Below are 18878 nucleotides of genomic sequence, written 5' to 3' on the forward strand. Positions count from 1 at the left end.
TCATGTATCTAGCAATCTTCAGTAAAAACTTTCAGACCATCATTAAGAAGTTTGGCCAGAGACAAAACTTTACAATATGAAGTGCTGAAGCTTCCAGTTAAATTTTTATGGAGGTATTTGAATCAGTTATCCAACATTGTAATCAATGTAAGGCAAAGTTACTGAGATAAACACGCAATTGCCATTCTACAGTAGAGATGACTGTAATAAGTGCAAGAGTAAAAAAGCATGATTCCAACAACTTCAGTTTCCATCTAAGAAAATCAGAAAAATAATCTCAAAATGACCATTCTTGGTACTAGCCATTTGATTTAAAACAAGTGACCAGAAATAGCAAATTAAAACTACCTGAGTAAAAGGAATCAAAATAGCTTCTTATGCTTTTAGCATAAATAACAATATTTACCGGTAAGCATGTCATGCTGAACTACTTATTTAAAACTCCTTTGCTTTTGCAACAGCCTTCAGCACTTCTATAATTCCATATCACAAAGCTTATTCGAAAGGAGCAATCTACACTTGAACATAAAATGAAAACCAACCAATGGCATTTTTTATGAAAGCTGTGTTGCAGGCACAGCAATCATAAACTTTAAACTAACAAGAAAATAGAAATGTTTACAGATTCCATAAAATCAATCTGTCATCTGTGCATGCATGTCATCACTTACCACAACTACAACATATAATGCTTCCTTGTTGTTAGTAGAGTTAAAATTGTAAACTTCCTATTTCTCAGGGTTACTGGAACCAGCCTCAAGTTTAACAGGATCCAAATTAAAGTCTACCTTTCCAGAGCCATTAAGGCCAGATTCAGTGATAGCTGAATCCTGTGGCACAACTTTTGAAGAACCATCGGAACCAGACACAAGATCAACTGATTCCAATTTATCGTCTCTTTCAGAAATATCAGAACCAGATTCAGTATCATTTGACTCCAACTGTAATTCAATCTCTGTCAAGTTATTTGAACCAGGCAGAGAAACAGCTGAACTCCAATACAAGTCAGTCTTCTTATCATCTTCTTCCATGCGTTTGCCATACTCATCTTTACTAAATTCTACAGGGCATTGCCCACCAAATGCAGTTTCTACTTTGTCCATATCAAATAATTCTTCCATGATCTTCATACTTTCTGAGTCTTTTGAATAAACAAATTTTACTTTCCGGTATGTCTTTGCTTCCAAAAATGGTTTTACCACCTGCAAGTTTTTGATGTAAGATTTCTGTTGGAAATCTAATCTACACTCTTCAAATATTTAATCAACAGATACCTCCTAAAAAAACATATCCACAAAAACAAGAAAAAGGAGTAAAATTAGAAGAAAAAACAAAGGCATTGGCATGATTTTTGTGATGCAGAAAGCACCCACAGTGAGAGATAATATTAGGTTATAATTCTTACTGTCCAAAATGACTCGAAGATCTTTGGTGGATTGTATAGAATGGCCACGCCTAGCCTTTCTGGATAATGATTCTGTAAAACATTAGCTGTTTCACGTGTTACCTTCACAGATATACTAGCTGCAGTCCAGCCTTTGAAATCAATCAACCAAACCATTTGTTCTTGTTCCTTTGGCAAGTTTATTATGGCATTCTCCATACAGTATACAAGATATTTTATCTGCCCCTTCCACGATGTTGTGTTCTGGCATACAACATAACATAGCAAAATATTTCATATTAACTACCTCTAACTGAATAAATTATTTTTTAAAAAACCTCATAATAAAGTATTAAAGAGAACCTAATTGATCAATGACTAGAATCTACCCCTAGTTGCAAAACCGTTTCACATGATCACCTGGAACCCTGGTCTCATAACAAGAACAGTCCTTCCATATTTGTCAACATAGTTTGCCCTGTAGATTTTACCTGTTTCAGCTTCGTGTGCTATGTCCCCCTAATAAAAATTAAAATAAAGATATCAATTATGGCACACAAAAAAATGAATACATGTTTGTTTACCAGACAACATAGTTAAAAACCACATATTCTCTAATTAGTAGTTAAAAGGTAAATAGCATGTGAACAAATTCTTGATAATTTGCAGGATTGAGCAGCAAAATTGTATTACAAACAACACTCTTCAATTGTTTGAGGAGATTCATTTTATGGTTGTTGTACATGAAACTTCATATCTTCTTTTGAAATAATGTATATCTTGATATTATGTCATACAGACAGTGAAAATTTCATTGAAGTCACCTTCTTGTCAGGCCACTTCTAACAAGTGGTAAGCATGTTCCATTCACTCTGTCCTAAAGGAATCAAAAGTAGCATCAGGGGTGAATAGCAAAGAAATACAAGAAATCTCCAATCGAAGCCTATAATATATTCTTAAAAAATTAGACAACAATAAATAAAATGAATGAAACCCAATTAATGGCAGCCTTTCAGTGTCAATTTAATTGCAAAGTTCTATTACTAATCAGATAGGGATGTTTGTAATTGAACACCTTAGCAGCTCATACTACTCAAAGTTACATGGATCCTAGGAATATATGGAAGGATTTATCTATCATGATGATCGACATCAACCCTGCAAACTACTAAAAATCCCATCAAAATCAGAAAAGAACCTATGTTTTGAATTTACTCCCCATAAACCAGCAGTTCTATTTGTAATGTATGTGGTTATACTTGTGACAATGCGGATAGCATTCTGTTTCTGATAGGAAGGGTTGTATTTATAACAGCGGAGGTTTTATCTTACAAGTAGTGATTTTGCCCAGATCTCACTGCAAGTCCAATATCAGCCAAGAAATTATGTACCAATACCCAATTATTGGGATCCTTAAACACATATAATGAAAGGACAGCTCTGGCACTTGTTAAAAGTAGAAAACAGCCCTTGTCAGTATAAGAATGTAACTGAGTAACAAGTGAATTTAATTATTTGTAGGTTGAGGAAGTGAGGTGAAACAGAGTTGTGATAGATACTTGTTGTAAACACACCCCATACTGCTCTTTATAGTTATCCAAGTTGAAGGAACAGGGGCAAGTGATCAACACTTCCACGCTGGTTTTCCCTACACTAGGGTTTTCAAAGTAAAACCATGTCTTTATTCACACTTTGATTCCAACAGCTGTACAAGCTAATTCTAGCAAAAAAATTACATTCTATCAGCTGCCAGTTAAAATCCAATTCAATTATGAACCATAGTACAGACTGCTTTTCCAGCAAATGGAAACTTGAGAAACTACAGATCTTCATGGTAGAAAAGTAATTTAATCTTTGGAAATTGTGGAAATGGTTGTTTTGATTTGTATGACATTAACAAGTTTACAGAAAAAGAAAAAAAAAAGAATTTCAACCTTATGGATCAGAGATTTGTACAAGGAAGCGAAACCAATAAAGAAGAGGGCTAAAGAAGTGAGACAACTTACCACATTGGAGTCACACTTGGAGCATGTGATCAAATCCCAAAATGGTATCACGAGTAACAAGAGTAATAGAAAAGAACCAAAGCACCAATAGAAAGCACGGTTCATGCTCTTGCCAAAAAACTAGAAGTAAAAGATGAACAGCCCCATAAATAGGATGAAGAGAAAAAGGAATTTGTAGATGAAGACGAGCAACTGAAGTTGATGAAAAGCAGCCCCATGAAGAAAATGACTACAGAAAAGTTCATGGCTGAATAAGAGCAGCCCAAGAAAGATAAAGGCAAAGTGAAGGTAAAATCATGCAACCATCAAACTTTTAAAATTGAAACAAAAGTTGAAATTAAGACTTTTGAAAGGTAACTGGATGTTGAAATAGTGGATAAAAAGTTGAAACAATAGGAAGTTCACTTTAATATGCATGACATTAGTGAGGCACAAAAATCTCTTTTACATATCTAAAAATGGAAGGTTTTGCTTTGATTTGGTAGGAGAGCCATTCAGTCTCTTCAGAAAAGAAGCAGCCAATTGTAACTGGTTTGGATGAATTCAAAGAGCATCACAAATGAATAGAGGTTCAAGTGGATCTCCAAACAATTGTCAAATGAAGGTCTAAGTAGTATAGAGGAACTCAATATACTCAAGGAGATGTAATATGTCCTCGGTAACATTATGAAAAACTAGTCTATAGATGATGTTCCTTTTCAACCATTTAGTCTTCTACAAGAAAACAATTGGCTCGAGAATGAGACTAAGAAGACTCTTGTATGTACTGATTCTTAATCCCTTCTCACCAATACTTATAGTTCTAGTGATTCAATGTGATACAGAAAGGTAGAAGAAAATACCAAAAAAACATAATGAAATACCCCCACAAATTGTGGAACTTTAATTTAGTTCAAGATTACATGATCCAAATGAAAGTTTTTGGCACTTATAGTGTAGTGAGTTCAACATGTAATTATTTTTATCTTTAGATTTTATAGATTACAAATAAGATCAATACATTGAATATTTGAAAGTACAATCCTAGATCACAATGAAAACAAAATCGAAGTATCAATGCAAGGTACATGAAAAAGTATGCAATTTCTAAAAACATTAAAAAAGGAGTTTGTATGTGCAAGAACAAATCTTTGAAAGTTCCTCTAATTTGGATCTACTATTGGGCAATTGGCAAACACTATTTTAACATATGACTAGGTGTTTGTTCAGGTGGGTGTCCACACCTAGGGCCTTTCATCTCCTCAAAAAACTATCCTCACTTGAAATCGGTGCACAAGATTGCAACTTGAAACTATGCCTTCACCTCGAATGGTGTGTTGTACAACTAAACGAGAGTTGGAAAAAAATTGTAGCTCCAGATCAAGTTGTTCATTTTTTATGAATTGAGAAGCATTCATAAGGCCTTTAAGCCTTTTGAATGCAATGGCACCATGCAAGTTTCTCCAAGGTGATTTCAAGACAACCTAAACACAAGATTATAAACACTTGGAGAAAATAGCTTTGTTTTGCACAAAAACTAGAGTTTGCCTATTATGTCCTACTTTGATGCCACATAAGATTTAATCATGGGTTGAAGTAAATCTAACATAAGGAATTGAACAAAATAAAAGCAAACTACTAGTATTTGGTGCATTAATCGAAACTTATAGACATGAAAGAATGAACAAACAGCTACCCTTTCCACCAAACTAGTTATAGAGAAGTACATGGCGAGATGAAGATGAGAACTCATTCTCTAAATAGAAAGAAAGCATGATTTTCCCAAAAGACTACATAGAGAAAATTAGGAAAGAAAGCAAACTTATCTTAGAATATTAAAATAATATCCACCTAAGCAAAGCCAATTTATGGGCATCATTGGGTTGATCCAAGTCTTTTGAGGACAAGGTATGTAGTTTGGTTAAAGCCGAACAAAGGGTGGATCAAAATTAATTTTGACGAGTCATCTAAGGGCAACCTGTTGTGACCATTTCACACATCGCCCCATAAAAATGGGGACCTCCCTTTTTTTTGAGTCCTGGCTGCTTATTCTAGTCTCTCTCACTTTTTCGCACGATGAAATGAGTAAGTTTGTAGGGTTTGCACGTCAAGTGAGTTAATCAGGAGTCTAGTTAAGGAGTTGCTAAAAACGACAATCCAGGAGTTCAAGGTTGTAGGTAAGCTCCAATTTGTCTTAGTTTTCTTCAGTCAAGGTTGTTTCCAAGGGTTTTCATCTCACAAGACTGAAGGGAAATGCATAAGAGCAATTTTAAGATGGCAAATCACCTTAGTCTCCAGGCTTCAAAACCACACTTCATGTTGAGTCATAGATGAGCGAATTTTTCCCCTAAGTCTTTTGCTTGAGAATTGGTGTAAGTATGAGTCTGAGCAACGAATGAGTTAATCCAAGGATTGAACACTTGTGCAATGAAATGATCAATAAGCTCATTTGTAATCCGCCTCATCTCTAAGTCTTCTCTAGATTTTAATGTCACGACTTACACTTTTGAAGCGAACTTCATGTTTGAAGGTTATGGAGCGAACTTCATGAATGAGAAGATTGGAGCGAATTTCACTTTCAAGCTTTCATAAACGAGGTTGGCAATAAGGGAATGAAGTGAAGGATTTGAGATCACTTACTTCGTGAGTTCACCTTTTGGAGCGAATTTCTAACTTCATGAGTTGAGGTATTGGAGTGAATTTCACCTTCAAGGCTTCCTGAGCGAGATGAGGATAAAGAGATGAAGGAAATTTAGAATCACTTATTTCATGTTCAAGCATTCACGAACGAACTTCATGAGTTGCTACTTTGGAGCGAACTTCATGAGTTGCCTCTTTGGAGTGAACTTCATGAATTGAACTTTTGGAGCAAAATTCTTCAGGTTGAAAGTGGAAGAGTGAAGGAAATTTAAAAAGCGCCTCCTTCATGATCAAACACTCAAGAGCGAACTTCATGACTTTGCATATTGGAGCGAAGTTTCTTACTTCATGACTTGAGCTTTTGGAGCAAAATTCCTACTTCATGAGTTTAACTATTGGAGCGAACTTGAACTTCTTGAGTCACAGTTTGGAGCGAACTTCATGACTTGCCTCCTTGGAGCGAATTTCATCAATGAGCATACACAAGCAAGACTACATGAGCGAAGCTAAAAAGGAAATGGAAGATGTTTGATAGTGATCACCTTGAATGGATTCAAGGCCAAGTGAACTTCATGAATGGCAAGTTGCAAGCGAACTTCATGACTTTGCATATTGGAGCGAAAAACATACTTCATGAGTTGAGCAACCCAAGCGAAATTCCTACTTCACGATCTCACAGTTTGGAGCGAATTTCACATTTGGAATAACTTCATGACTTGAAGGATTAGAGCAAACTTCAGGTTTGAAGAGTTTGGAGCGAATTTTATGCAAAGCTGAACTTCAGGAGTTTAGGAATTGAAGCGAATTCCACATAACAATGAACTTCATGAGTTGATGAAATGGAGCCAAATTAACTAATGCATAACTTAAGCACCCAAAACAAATTTGAACTTAATCAAAAGGTAGGTCGGCCAAGGTAATTTGTTTTTTTTTCTAATTTGACAAGGTTGGCCTTCAAAGGAAAGGTCACAACTTTTCATCTTGAGCGCCTATAAAGGCAGTTTGAATCATTCATTTTGCCATCAATTCAAACAAATCATTATCTCTCTTGAGCGAATTTCACCAGCAGGCAGTGATCTATCCTAAGGAATAGCGAATTTCACCATCAGCAGTCAGCAAATTTCAAGTGCAGATTGGAGATTCTAACAGCAAGTGGGCAAATTTACTCCAAAAGATCAGCAACAGCATCTTCACAAGGGCGAATTTAGACAGGTTGGAGGGCTAATTTAATCACTCTGCAGCAGAAGAGAAAGAAGACAGCAATCCCTTGAATATTATCAGTTGCTTCATTAATTAGATTTAAAGATTGGAGCTTAAAAATCAGAAGTGCATTATGTCGGACTAATCTAAAGTCAGGGGCAGGTTTGATTTGAATTGATAGTCTTTTTGTTGAAGTAAATCAGACCTTCCTAATGCATACAATGAACAAATCAGTCTTATTTAGTAGCCAATTTCACATTTGAAATGCAAAACTCATTTTGTAGTTAAGAGAATAGGCTTCGCTATTATTCTAACTTGCACATCTCTCATAGGTGAAGGATGGCAGCTCCCAAACCAAACAAGAGACTCTCCCGCCAAGCGCTCATCAAGGAAGATATGAAGGGGAGTGCATTCGAAAGCAGAATCACGTCAAATTGGAGCAAAGTAGGAGACACTAATCTTGGGAAGTTCGACACAAAGAAGTTTCACCACCCATCATACATCAACGAACCTACAGCCACAGCCAAGAAGATGATCGAAAGTGCAATCATAAATGCAGCCGGCTTCCCTCCCGCAGTGCAATGCTACGAGCTCATTGTAGAGTGTGCTCAACACTACGACTCTGACTCAAGGAGAATTGTGGCAAAGGATGGGATAGTGCTCACATACCTCTCAGAGACAGCAATTAGCGAGACATTCCATCTACACGAGCCCAAAGACATGATCTACATAAGCTTGGAAGGAGCTAAATCAGCTTATGACGATGATCCAGATGCTTGTGCAAAGATCATTGACAAGTTTTGGTTGAAGAAGTGTAGAGGAAGAAGCAAATGGCCCGATAGGCTACACAGGATAGATTTCAATGATGAATACAGAGACTCCGTCACCTTACTCCATCGACTGGTTGGTGCACCTAAGGCTTCATACTTTGAGGAGTGGATGTTGTACTTCATTCAGACTGTCACCCGTGACAAGAAGGCAATTAATTGGGCAAGACTCATTAGCAACAACATTGATAAATAGTTAAGGAGGCTAATGCGCACCAGAATGTTCTATATGAGCTCCTATGTCATATACTCCATTGCGAGAAATTTTGAGTATCCGGGAATCATGTACACAGGCGTAGTTGGAAGGAGACCTAGAGAGATCAAAGTGTATGATTGTTATCCATAGCTTAGGCATCCACCAAAACAACACTACAGGAGGGTGAATGATGCATTCACTATGCATATCACGAGGCAATTTCGAGGTGGATCACAACAAAGACTCTCCAGAAGCGCAAGCATTGGTAGAACATGGTGCTTGGTTCATCCCGTTCCCGAAGTTCACCTACATCAGAGTTCAAGGATTTCCTGTTCCTCCCTACATGTTGCCGCGCTACCCAACGAATAGAGTGGTGCTACTCGAGGTGGTGAGACAGTTATTGGCATACATCAAGGCATACAGACATAAGCATGGAGTCGATGTTTCATTTCCTATCACACTTGGAGATTCCATTGAATCATGCCCATCCATTCATGCAGCAGAAGATACCGAGGAAGAATTAGCACTACATTCACTCAAGCTATTCACAACTAGAGATTGCTTTGATCCAAATGGCAATGTGAAGGAAGTTTTGGGAAGAAAGAATAGGCATCGGTGGCATCTTGAGGATTATCGGATGAATGTTCAAAATGATATAGAGGTGAAAAAGAAGATGTATTCCAGGCTATCCCTCGATTTCATCAGGGAAGGCAAGTTGTTTCATGTAGCCGATCAAGTTCAAGACAATGGTAGATATCTCCAAGGAGCCTACACCAAAGAAGACAAAGAGGTCAAATTCAAATGGCCAGATATGGAGGTTGATGATTTGAAAGAGTTAATGAAGCCAATCTTGGAGTACACTCGCATATGGATAGATGTGCAACATCAGAAGTTGAAAGAGCAGAATATAGCACCGACATTCCACGTAGAAGAAAAAAGAGCAAATGATGAAGATGAAGCTAGTGCAAGTGGGAGCACACCTCAACCATCTCATTCAAGAGGATCAAAGAGAAAGGAAGATCATGGTGAAAAGGAACCCGCAAGGAAGAAGCATAAATCAAGTGTGAATCATCCTTCCTCCAAACAAGAAGAATTAAGGATGGAAAAGGAATTGATTCAAGGACCCAATGAATCAGCCGAGTCTACAGTCCACAATGCTAAAGGAAAAGAAAAAGCACCTCAAGAACAAGAAGATTTCACCCACCTCATTCAGGAGATTGAAGAAGGCAAAGAAGATAATGATGAAACTACTTCACCACCTAGAGATGAGCAAATGCACGAAGGAGCACAAATTCAAGAGGGAAGATCTTCTATTCCGGAGTGGTTAAAAGAAAGACTAGCTCAAGAGGTGATAGTGGTTGAAGAAGAACAAACATATGATATAGCGAGTCTTATGAGCCAAACTCGAGAAGTCACTGAGAAGAGGAAAGCTACAAAGATGTCAAAGGTGATTAGAGATGACTCGGGATCAAGAAAGCTACAAATAGCCACTCCAAGAGTTGAGAAATATGAAGGAGAGATTACAGCCAATGAGTATGATATGAAGAACATTGATTTGGGTCCACTCACCTCCGAGCAGGCTATAGGCGATGCAACTGATTCATTGAAGGCCGTCAAAGATATGTTGAGAGCTGAAATAGAGAAGAATAGAAGATTGGAAAAGGAGATAAGTACATGGAGGAACTATGTCCAACAATTTCAGCAACCATTGACACATCAAAGTCTGGCAGCCACCACCTCCCTTGCTTCCCGCAGAGTTAGTTGATCATATGGAGAAAATGAGGAATTCAACACAGTTGATGGATACATGGATAGAGGATTCATATACTAGAGTAAGCAAGTTCATGAAGGGCATCATGCAAACACTTGATACAGTCATAAAGGTCCTTGGGAGAACTCATGTCCTCATAGAGGCCTCCGAAGCATTTACTTATGCTAGAGACGTTAGCATTCCAGTGCTTCAAGTAATAAGGAAAACACCAAGGGAAGTCCTATCAAGGGAAAAAGTAAGAAGAGAAGGAACTACACCTAGCCTTCTACGATGGAGTAGCCTGCTTCGCACAAAGAAGGTCATCTTCGAGGAGATTGGAAACGGATGTAGTCAAGTTCGGGATGATATGCACCGAATCCATGATAAGATAGTGGGAGTAGCACAGATTGTCTTGAGAAAGAAGATTGATCCAGGGACAGTTATAGAGGCTAAGGAGTTGGAAGAAAAAATAAAGGTTATCTTCCACGGTACTGATGGTATGACAACCAAAGAGCAAATGAATGATATGCTAGAGTTCGCAGTCTTGGCAAGCAAAACTCAAGAGCTCGAACCTGAATGGGAGGATGCCATCGTCAAAGCTTTCGACGAGGTCATGCACATGGAAGAGCAGCTGAAATCTCTACCTGAGATCCCGATGACTCAAATAGAGGACATGGTGACTAGATTCATCGAATATGCTAGAAAGGAACGTGAGAAAGGGAACCAGATTCTAGAAGATAGTTTGATATGATCCCATTTGGCATTTCACGTTCCTATTAGAGGATGCTTCCTCGATTTGCGTGTTGGCACATGCTATTTTCCTATTGGCTGATTCATGATGATGATTATCTCGATAGGGTTTTCATTTGTATCAAACCCTAATTAGGGTTTAGGTGGCAAGATCTTGGCCCTTGATCTTCATTTGATCTCGGCCTTTCATTGTATCTAGGAGTCTTATATAAACTCCACTCATTTCATTTGTAATGGTTAATAATAAGAATAAGAATAGTAACAATACAATAGTAAGAGAATAGAAGAGAGAGAAGAATAATAGTGCTAAAATAGTGGCAAGAGAAAGACTTGAAGAATTGTTGTTGTTTGGCTATTGGATCAATAAAACATTGAAGTTATGGTGTTTTTGCTCAGTCCTTGAAGCTTATTGCATGGTTCTTTCATCTTCTCAAGTCAATCTTTGATGTTAGTTTAAGCATTAGATTAAATGATGGAATGTTGCACTTGATATATTGTGAAGCTCATTATCCATACCACTAGCTTTCTTGTTGATTGTAAGCGAGCCTTGTGTGGTCAACTGGAACCTTTGAAATTGCTTAAGTTCGATTATAGCTCAATCATTGATATGCATTCAACTAATGGTATCCATGCTTGGCGATGATTTGAAAACCTCCAAATATCCTTAGAAGATTGCACTAGTTCTAGTGGAGTATGTATGGTGATGCTATAACTAGTTGAGTTTCACTTGTGTCATTCTTCATCCATCCATTCCTAGGATAGTTTAGAACTTCTCTAAACCCTCATCTTTTGCCATTTTTTGCAAATCATTCAGTAGTATTAGGAAGGAACTTCATTGCATATCATCTGCAAATCACTTCATGAGATCTTTCAAACCATAAATGCCCCTTGATGAAACAGCAATTACGACCAACTGAACTTATCCACACATAGTGACCCTACATTCATGAACCTTGGAATCTCTTTGAATGATCCTTAAGCTAATCTTCAGCATCCGAGAGATTTTGTTCAAGAGAAAATAAGATACTTAAAAGGTATTTTATTTTGTGTTTGTATGTGCCTTAAAAACACATCAACACAACCCAAGGCCTTCGGGCATCGGATGTGTGGCCTGAGACTAGAAAGGTAATATTCTTTCCATGGGCACACAAAACCTGGAGGATGGAACGAATAATCTCGCCGAAGCCAAGGCAGTTTTGCTCATCCTAAACTTGGCAAGCAAACTGGCTATTGAGCAACTCCATCTCCAAGGTGATTCGCAAATAATTTTCAATGCAATCAAAAATGGAACCGCTCAAGCATGGAAAGTGAATAAAATTATCAAAATTATTTGTGACAAATTATCACCTTCAAAAAAATTTAAGTTTCCCACATTTATAGAGAGGCCAACTCAGAAGCTGACACCCTATCCAAATGGGCAATGATGATATGCAAATTGAAGATTTTCGAGGCATAAGTTGGGAGGAGTAAGCAGTTTGAATGCCCGTTGGAGATGATGAAAGTCTGCAAAATTTATTGCAAAAGGAAAAATGAAGTATGGGAAATGTGGTTGCCACTTATGAAAGGAGAGCAACAAAGAAAGGAATTATTACTTCTTTTGGTGAGGCAATGATAACAAAAACATTGCATTCAAAGCATTCAGTCTAGAGTCGTTGGTTTGAAGAAGCTCAAACGAAATGGAAGCGAACTTTAGCCTCCAGGAAAGAAAGCAACAAATGGCGTTCTGGGAGTAATTACAAATGGTCATCTAAAGAAAATATTTACCTTTGACAACCCCATGTTCTTCCAAGTGGTGAAAATGCTATTGGGAGATGAGAACATTAAGGCAAAGTATAAATATCACACTAATACGGATGTCGCATCAATGTTCATGGCTTGGTGCCTTGAACTAGGCGGCAAGGAGGATACTAGAAAAATAATGAAAACTTGTGTGCGAGGTGAATGATGTTGGGGTCTTGTTGATGTGTTTTTCATGCACATGCGAACACAGAATAAAATACCATAAGTATCTTATCCTCTCTTGAACAAAGTTTCCCCGAATGCTGAAGATTTTGCCTAAGGATCAATCGAGGCAACTCCAAGGTTCTTATATGTAGGGTCTCTATGTGTGGATAAGCTCTTGTGGTATGATGTGATTATGCTGGGATCACAAGGGGGACTTACATTCGAATGTCTGAGCGTTTAATCTGCTGGAACTTGAGTCCTATCTACTCACCGGGAAGAATAAAGAAATAGCAAAAGGTTGAGGGCTCAGAAAGTCTACTCTAAGACCTAGAATGCAAGAAGATAGATGAACAACTAGATGGAGTCCTACTGGGCTAGGTCTCACCATCAAACTGAACAATTCAACACCATCTCAGTGCGATCTTCTAAGGGATGCTTCGAATATGTTAAAATCGTTACACCATCTGATACTGATCACCATTCAAGTTAATGCATGAACAATAGACGCGTAACAGCTCGAGATTTAGCTCATTCAATGCCAGTTGACCACGCAGGGCACCCTTACAATCAGCAAGAGGCTAGTGGTTTGGACTAGGCAGATTCCATGCGAGTGCATTCAGTAACTTTCTTCATTCAATCTGATTATCTATCATCTAAAATGAAGATTCAACAAGAGACCATGCATATTGCAAAGAAACGACACATTTCACCATAACTTCAATGAAAATGGAGTTCATTTACAATCAAGGCAACAATTTCTTGCCTTCTCTTCCTACTCTATTCTAATTGCTATTCTATTTTACTGACTATTAGCTATTCTAATCTCTATGAACTAACTATTAACCCTTTAGAAATGAAGAGCCAAAGCCTTATATAGAGAGCTCTTTACATTTCAATGGCTCAAATTGATTTACAATCAATGGCTAGGATTACAAGATGAAAACCCTAATTAGGTTTTGTTACAACAAACTACTTTAGCCAATGAGAAAATTGCATTCAATGCATGAGAACCAATGGGTAATCGGGGTAGGTGCCTCGAAGTTTGTGACATCACTGGTGAGTCGGGTACATTGAATCTGGACTTGTTGATGTGGACCTATCTGACTGGAGGAATAGTGACTGGGATGTCACCTTGTCTTGCGTTTGTGCTTGGTCAAGGAACTTTGTATCTCTTGATATTCGATGAGAAGCTTAACTTTGATTAACTCTTCTGAAAATATCTGCTTTTCAACGTACCCTTGCACTGACTTTGGTTGATTCTCCTTCGTCCTTGATGCTCTTGAGGAACGATGTACCCTTCCTTGGCTCTCTTGTGTTTGACAAAGCCTCTTCACGGTCAAGTCACTCCTCTAGTAGCTCATTTCGCCTTGAAGTGTTTATAAGATCCTTCTTCTGATATCTTGTGATTTCTCCATGTGGTAGAATGAGGTCCTTGAGGATAGCTTGGTCTACTACTTTCAATTCCTTGAACACTTGGAGTCCTTCAACTTTGAAGCACCTTGAGTCCTCTCTCACGCATTTAAAGTGTCCTTGATGATGACAAAACTTGAAGAGGTCGCCCTTGTCCTAGCCTGATCTTCCTCCATCCTGATTTTGTTGATCTGCAAAACAAACAAAAATGGTGTCAAGCACTTATGATATATCCATCTTAACATGGTATTTCTCACTTCAAACCATCAACAAGAAGGCATTAAGATCAATTTCTCTTTAGACCCTCTGGAAGGATAGAACCTATAATAAAATGTGCTCTGGATCCTCTCCAAGGACAGGGCCTATAATGAGATTTTCGCTCAGGACCCTCTGGAAGGGTCAGGAGCAAAAATTGACAAAGTTGCTCAATTAGACCTCATAAACTTCGTTTCTAATCCTTTTCTCATCAAAAACAAGTCTTTTGCCCTCGAAAATGCTTAGGAATAGGTTAGTTCAAAGGCTTAGGCAAGGTACAAGACTTCATAAAGAAATTTGCTCTAGACCCTTTGGAAGGGTCAGGAGCTTAGATGAATTTCGCTCTGGACCCTTTGGAAGAGTCAGGAGCGAAATTTGTCTTTTAGCCTTAAATTCATCATCTCTTTGCCTCAAATCACTTCTCAAGGCAAGTACACATCAATCTTTTCCCAACCATGCCTTAGGAACCAAGATTTTGACCCCAAACAAGGAGCAAATAGAGGTTTTAGGAAATTTCGCTCATTGACACCGTTCATCTTCTTTTCAAATCTCCCTCTATCATCATCAAGTGAATTCGCCCTTAATTTAGCCTAAAACAAGATCCTTGGGTGCATTAGATGAAATAAGGAGTCCTCCTAAGGATTTCGCTCTGGACCCTTTGGAAGGGTCAGGAGCGAATTTTGTCTTGCTAAGCTCAAATCACATCCAATTTGCCTTGGACTTGCCCATTCCCCCGTATCATATCATATTCAAACCAACTTGCTCTCAAAGTGGTGTCTACTCAATGTTTTTGACAAGAAATTAGGCTATCCTAAGGATTTCGCTCTGGACCCTTTGGAAGGGTCAAGAGCTTAAAAAAAATTTGCTTTGGACCCTCTCCAAGGGTCAGGAGCAAAATTTGGAAAATAGGGCTTGTCCTTGATAGAGTTTTCTCTTAGCTCACTTGTTTAGCTTCAAACCATCTTAGGAAAATACCTTGAGGGCAATTTTCTTTAAAATTGTGAGGAAAATACATGTTTTTGAGAAATTTGCTCTGGACCCTTTGGAAGGGTCAAGAGCGAATTTTGTCTTCTAGACCCAATTCTTCCTTCGTTTCACGTATCTTGCTTTAGACATGTCTTTTTGAAACCTTTCCTTGCCATGTATGTCCACCATTTGATGTCCCTAGTGAAGAAATAGGTCTTTTGGAGGATTTCGCTTTGGACCCTTTGGAAGGGTTAGGAGCTTAGAAAAAATTCGCTTTGGACCCTTTGGAAGGGTCAGGAGCGAAATTTGCATTTATGCTCAAATCCTTCACTTTCCATCACTTCACTTTGTTGCACACATCAATACTCTTTCAATCACACCATAGGGATAAGGTTTATGAGGCAAATTAGGACCAAGAAGGGGAGATATAAAGAAATTCGCTCTGGACCCTTTGGAAGGGTCAGGAGCGAATTTGAGGAATTAGTCTTAGATACCATCCAAACACTCAAACTTCACCCTCAATCACATTGTTCTCACCTTAGGATACGCCAACAAATCACCTTAAGGAGGCACCTAGCTCAAAACTTTGGATCAAAAGTGCATCTTAACAATTTCGCTTAGGTACCTTTGGAGGGACAGGACCTATCTAGGAATTTCGCTCTGGACCCTTTGGAAGGGTTAGGAGCGAAATTTCTCTTTTTGCACAAATTCTCCTCATTTCCTTCAACTTTGTTCTTAGACTTGGCCTTTGGGTCCTTCCTTCATCTTAATCAAGTCCATTTGCCTTCAAGGTGATGTCAACTCAATGCTTTTGATGACAAATTAGGCCTTTCTAAGGATTTCGCTCTGGACCCTTTGGAAGGGTCAGGAGCAAAATTGATGTTTTAGGCCTAATTTTTTACCTTCTCTCCAAATTTCCATGTCTACGTTTGTCCAAGGCGTCTCCAAGGGTGAACTCAAGCTTATTTGCCCCAAATCCATGCCTTGGGATGAAGGTTTTGTACAAAATAGGAATCAAAAGGGAGCTAAGGAAGATTTCGCTCTGGACCCTTTGAGAGGGTCAGGAGCGAAATTTGCTTTTTGGCTCAAATTCCTCATAGAACTTTATCCCACTCGATTGCAACTCACTCACAAGGCCTTAGCATTCTCACTCAAACCATGGGAAGAAGGTTCAAGATCCAAACTGGGGAGCAAAAGAGGATTCTAAGGAAATTCGCTCCTGTCCCTTTGGAAGGGTCAGGAGCGAAATTCATTTGTGCTCAAATTCCTCATCACTTCCTTGACTAAATGCCCTAGGTCTTAAAGGCAAGGCCACCTTTGGATTTTCACTTGTGGCAAGGTACAAAGATCCCTCTATTCCCAATCAAGACTTGACAAGCTCCCAGGCCTAACCAAGAGGAAACTTTTAATAGAAACCCTGACCTGGACCACCTACTGACCAATTTGAACCTAAGCATACCATCCTATCCTAATGAGCCCTCTGGCTACCCTTCAATGCAAAGACTAATAGCCAAGAACCTAAAAGACTAAACCAGGAAGACTAACCCTAGAAAGCAAAAAGTAGGGGTCCCCATTTGCAATGGGGCGATGTGTGAATACGTCGCAACAGGTCTCAACGCCTTCATAGATTTGGTGGTGCCTAGGCATGGTTTTATGGCAAAGGGAGGTGACTGGCTGAATGCTGCAAACTTTAACCCACCACTATGCCCTTTCCTTTTCTAGTGTGCATCATCTAATAAGGAAGAGCGTAGGGCAAAAGCCTTGGTGGGGTGGAGATTTCTCAAGGAATATGTGCAGGAATGGGAGAAGTTGCATCAAGGGACGATGGAGGAGGCGATGAAGAAAAGAAAACGATAGAATTTCAAGAAGGAAGATTACTAGGAGGTAAACTAGGAGAAGAAAGCTAAAAAATCTTGAATGTCCATATCTTCAGTTTTTGTATATATGAAAGAGTCGAACGGTAATGGGTAGTGTTGATGTGTTTTTTATGCACTATCAAACAGAATAAAATACCCAAAAGTATCTTATCCTCTCTTGAACAAAATCTCTCAAATGCTGAAAATTAGCTTAAGGATCACTTGAGAAGACTCCAAGGTTCATGAATGTAGGGTCACTACGTGTGGATAAGCTCGGTTGGTTGATGTGATTATGCTGGAATCACAAGGGGACTTACGTTTGAATGCCTGAATGCTTGATTTGTTGGAACTTAGGTCATTTGATGTTGCAATATGGTGATACTTTTTGTCCTAACTAGCTTGATTTTGAAAAAAATAGCAAAAGATGAAGGGTTGAGAAGGTCTATTCTAGGGCCTAGAATGTAAGAAGATGGATGAATGATTAGATGGAATACTACTGAGCGAGGTCTCACCATCAAACTGAACAATTTGACACAAGCTCAGTGCAATCTTCTAAGGACATTTCAAAGATGTTCAAATCATTACCCTCAAACATTGCTCACCATTCAAGTTAATGCATAAACAATGGAAGCATAACAATTTGAATTTAAGCTCATATGATTCCAGTTGACCATGCAAGGCACACTTACAATCAGCAAGAGGCTAGTGGTATGGACTAAACGGATTCCACACAAATACATTTAACAAATCCTTCCATTCAATCTAATTGACATGAAAATAAATTGAGAAGTAGAACCATGAGGCTTGTTGAAATAACAAATTTCACCATAACTTCGGTGAAAAGAGTATCTCATTTACAAGTCATATCAACAATTCTTCCTTCTCCTAATCTACTTCTATTCTATCCTCTATTCTATTCTTATTCACTAATTATTAGCTATTCACTATTAGTTATTAACCTTTACAAATGGAGAGTTTGAGCTTTATATAGAAAGCTCATTTGCAATGAATGGCCAAGATTGAATCTCCATGACCATCAATGGCCAAGATTTTACAATGAAACCCTAATTAGGGTTTGTTACAACAAACTCTCCTTAGCCAAAGAGAAAATTACATTTAGAGAATGCGGACCAATAGATATCGAGGGTAGGTACATCGAAGTTTGTGCATCCATGAGTGAGCTTGGTTCATTGAATCAAGACGCGTTGATGTGGACCTCTCTGATTGGTGGAGTAATGACTGGGATGCCATCTCAATCTTACACTTGTGCTTGGTCAAGGAACGTTGAGCAATATCTCTTGATACTCAACATTATTCAGTTGCTCAATGTGATGATTGATGAGAAGCGGACTTTGATTAACTCTTCTGAAACTATCTGCTTCTTTGATCATGTTTGATACATGCTTGGTGATGACCTTGATTGACCTTCTCTTGCTCATGATATACTTTGAGTGGATGGTGCACTTGGTTGAATGTATCTCTTCAATGTACTGACTTCGATTCTTGGATTCCCGAAAGGAATTCAAGATTGTAAAACATTCTCTCACCATGTAGGTTATCCTTCCTTCATGCTCTAGCGCCTTGAGGTATTTGAGTGATTTCTTCTTTGCATCCTTTAATATCTTCATGCTATCATGATGTGGTGAGAGTCTTTAAACACTTTGAGATCTTCTCTTCCTTGATGTTCTTGTGTTTGCTGATAAAGCTTCTTGAAG

At 38.4% G+C, this 18878-nt stretch overlaps 1 protein-coding gene across 1 annotated transcript in view; it reads right to left on the reverse strand.

Annotated features, from left to right (window-relative positions):
* Nucleotides 1-321: 321 nt before the first annotated feature.
* The window catches only part of LOC131073394 (uncharacterized), a 90699-nt gene continuing 72142 nt past the window's right edge, over nucleotides 322-18878 (reverse strand). Inside the window, exons 4-6 of the mRNA XM_058009823.1 lie at nucleotides 1805-1903; nucleotides 1406-1648; nucleotides 322-1202 (exon numbers count right to left, since the gene is read on the reverse strand). Coding sequence (XP_057865806.1) covers nucleotides 729-1202; nucleotides 1406-1648; nucleotides 1805-1903 — 816 coding nt within the window. The 3' untranslated portion in view covers nucleotides 322-728. The remainder of the gene's footprint in view (nucleotides 1203-1405; nucleotides 1649-1804; nucleotides 1904-18878) is intronic.

This window comes from Cryptomeria japonica, chromosome 10 (genome assembly GCF_030272615.1).
Source record: "Cryptomeria japonica chromosome 10, Sugi_1.0, whole genome shotgun sequence".
NCBI lineage: Eukaryota > Viridiplantae > Streptophyta > Pinopsida > Cupressales > Cupressaceae > Cryptomeria > Cryptomeria japonica.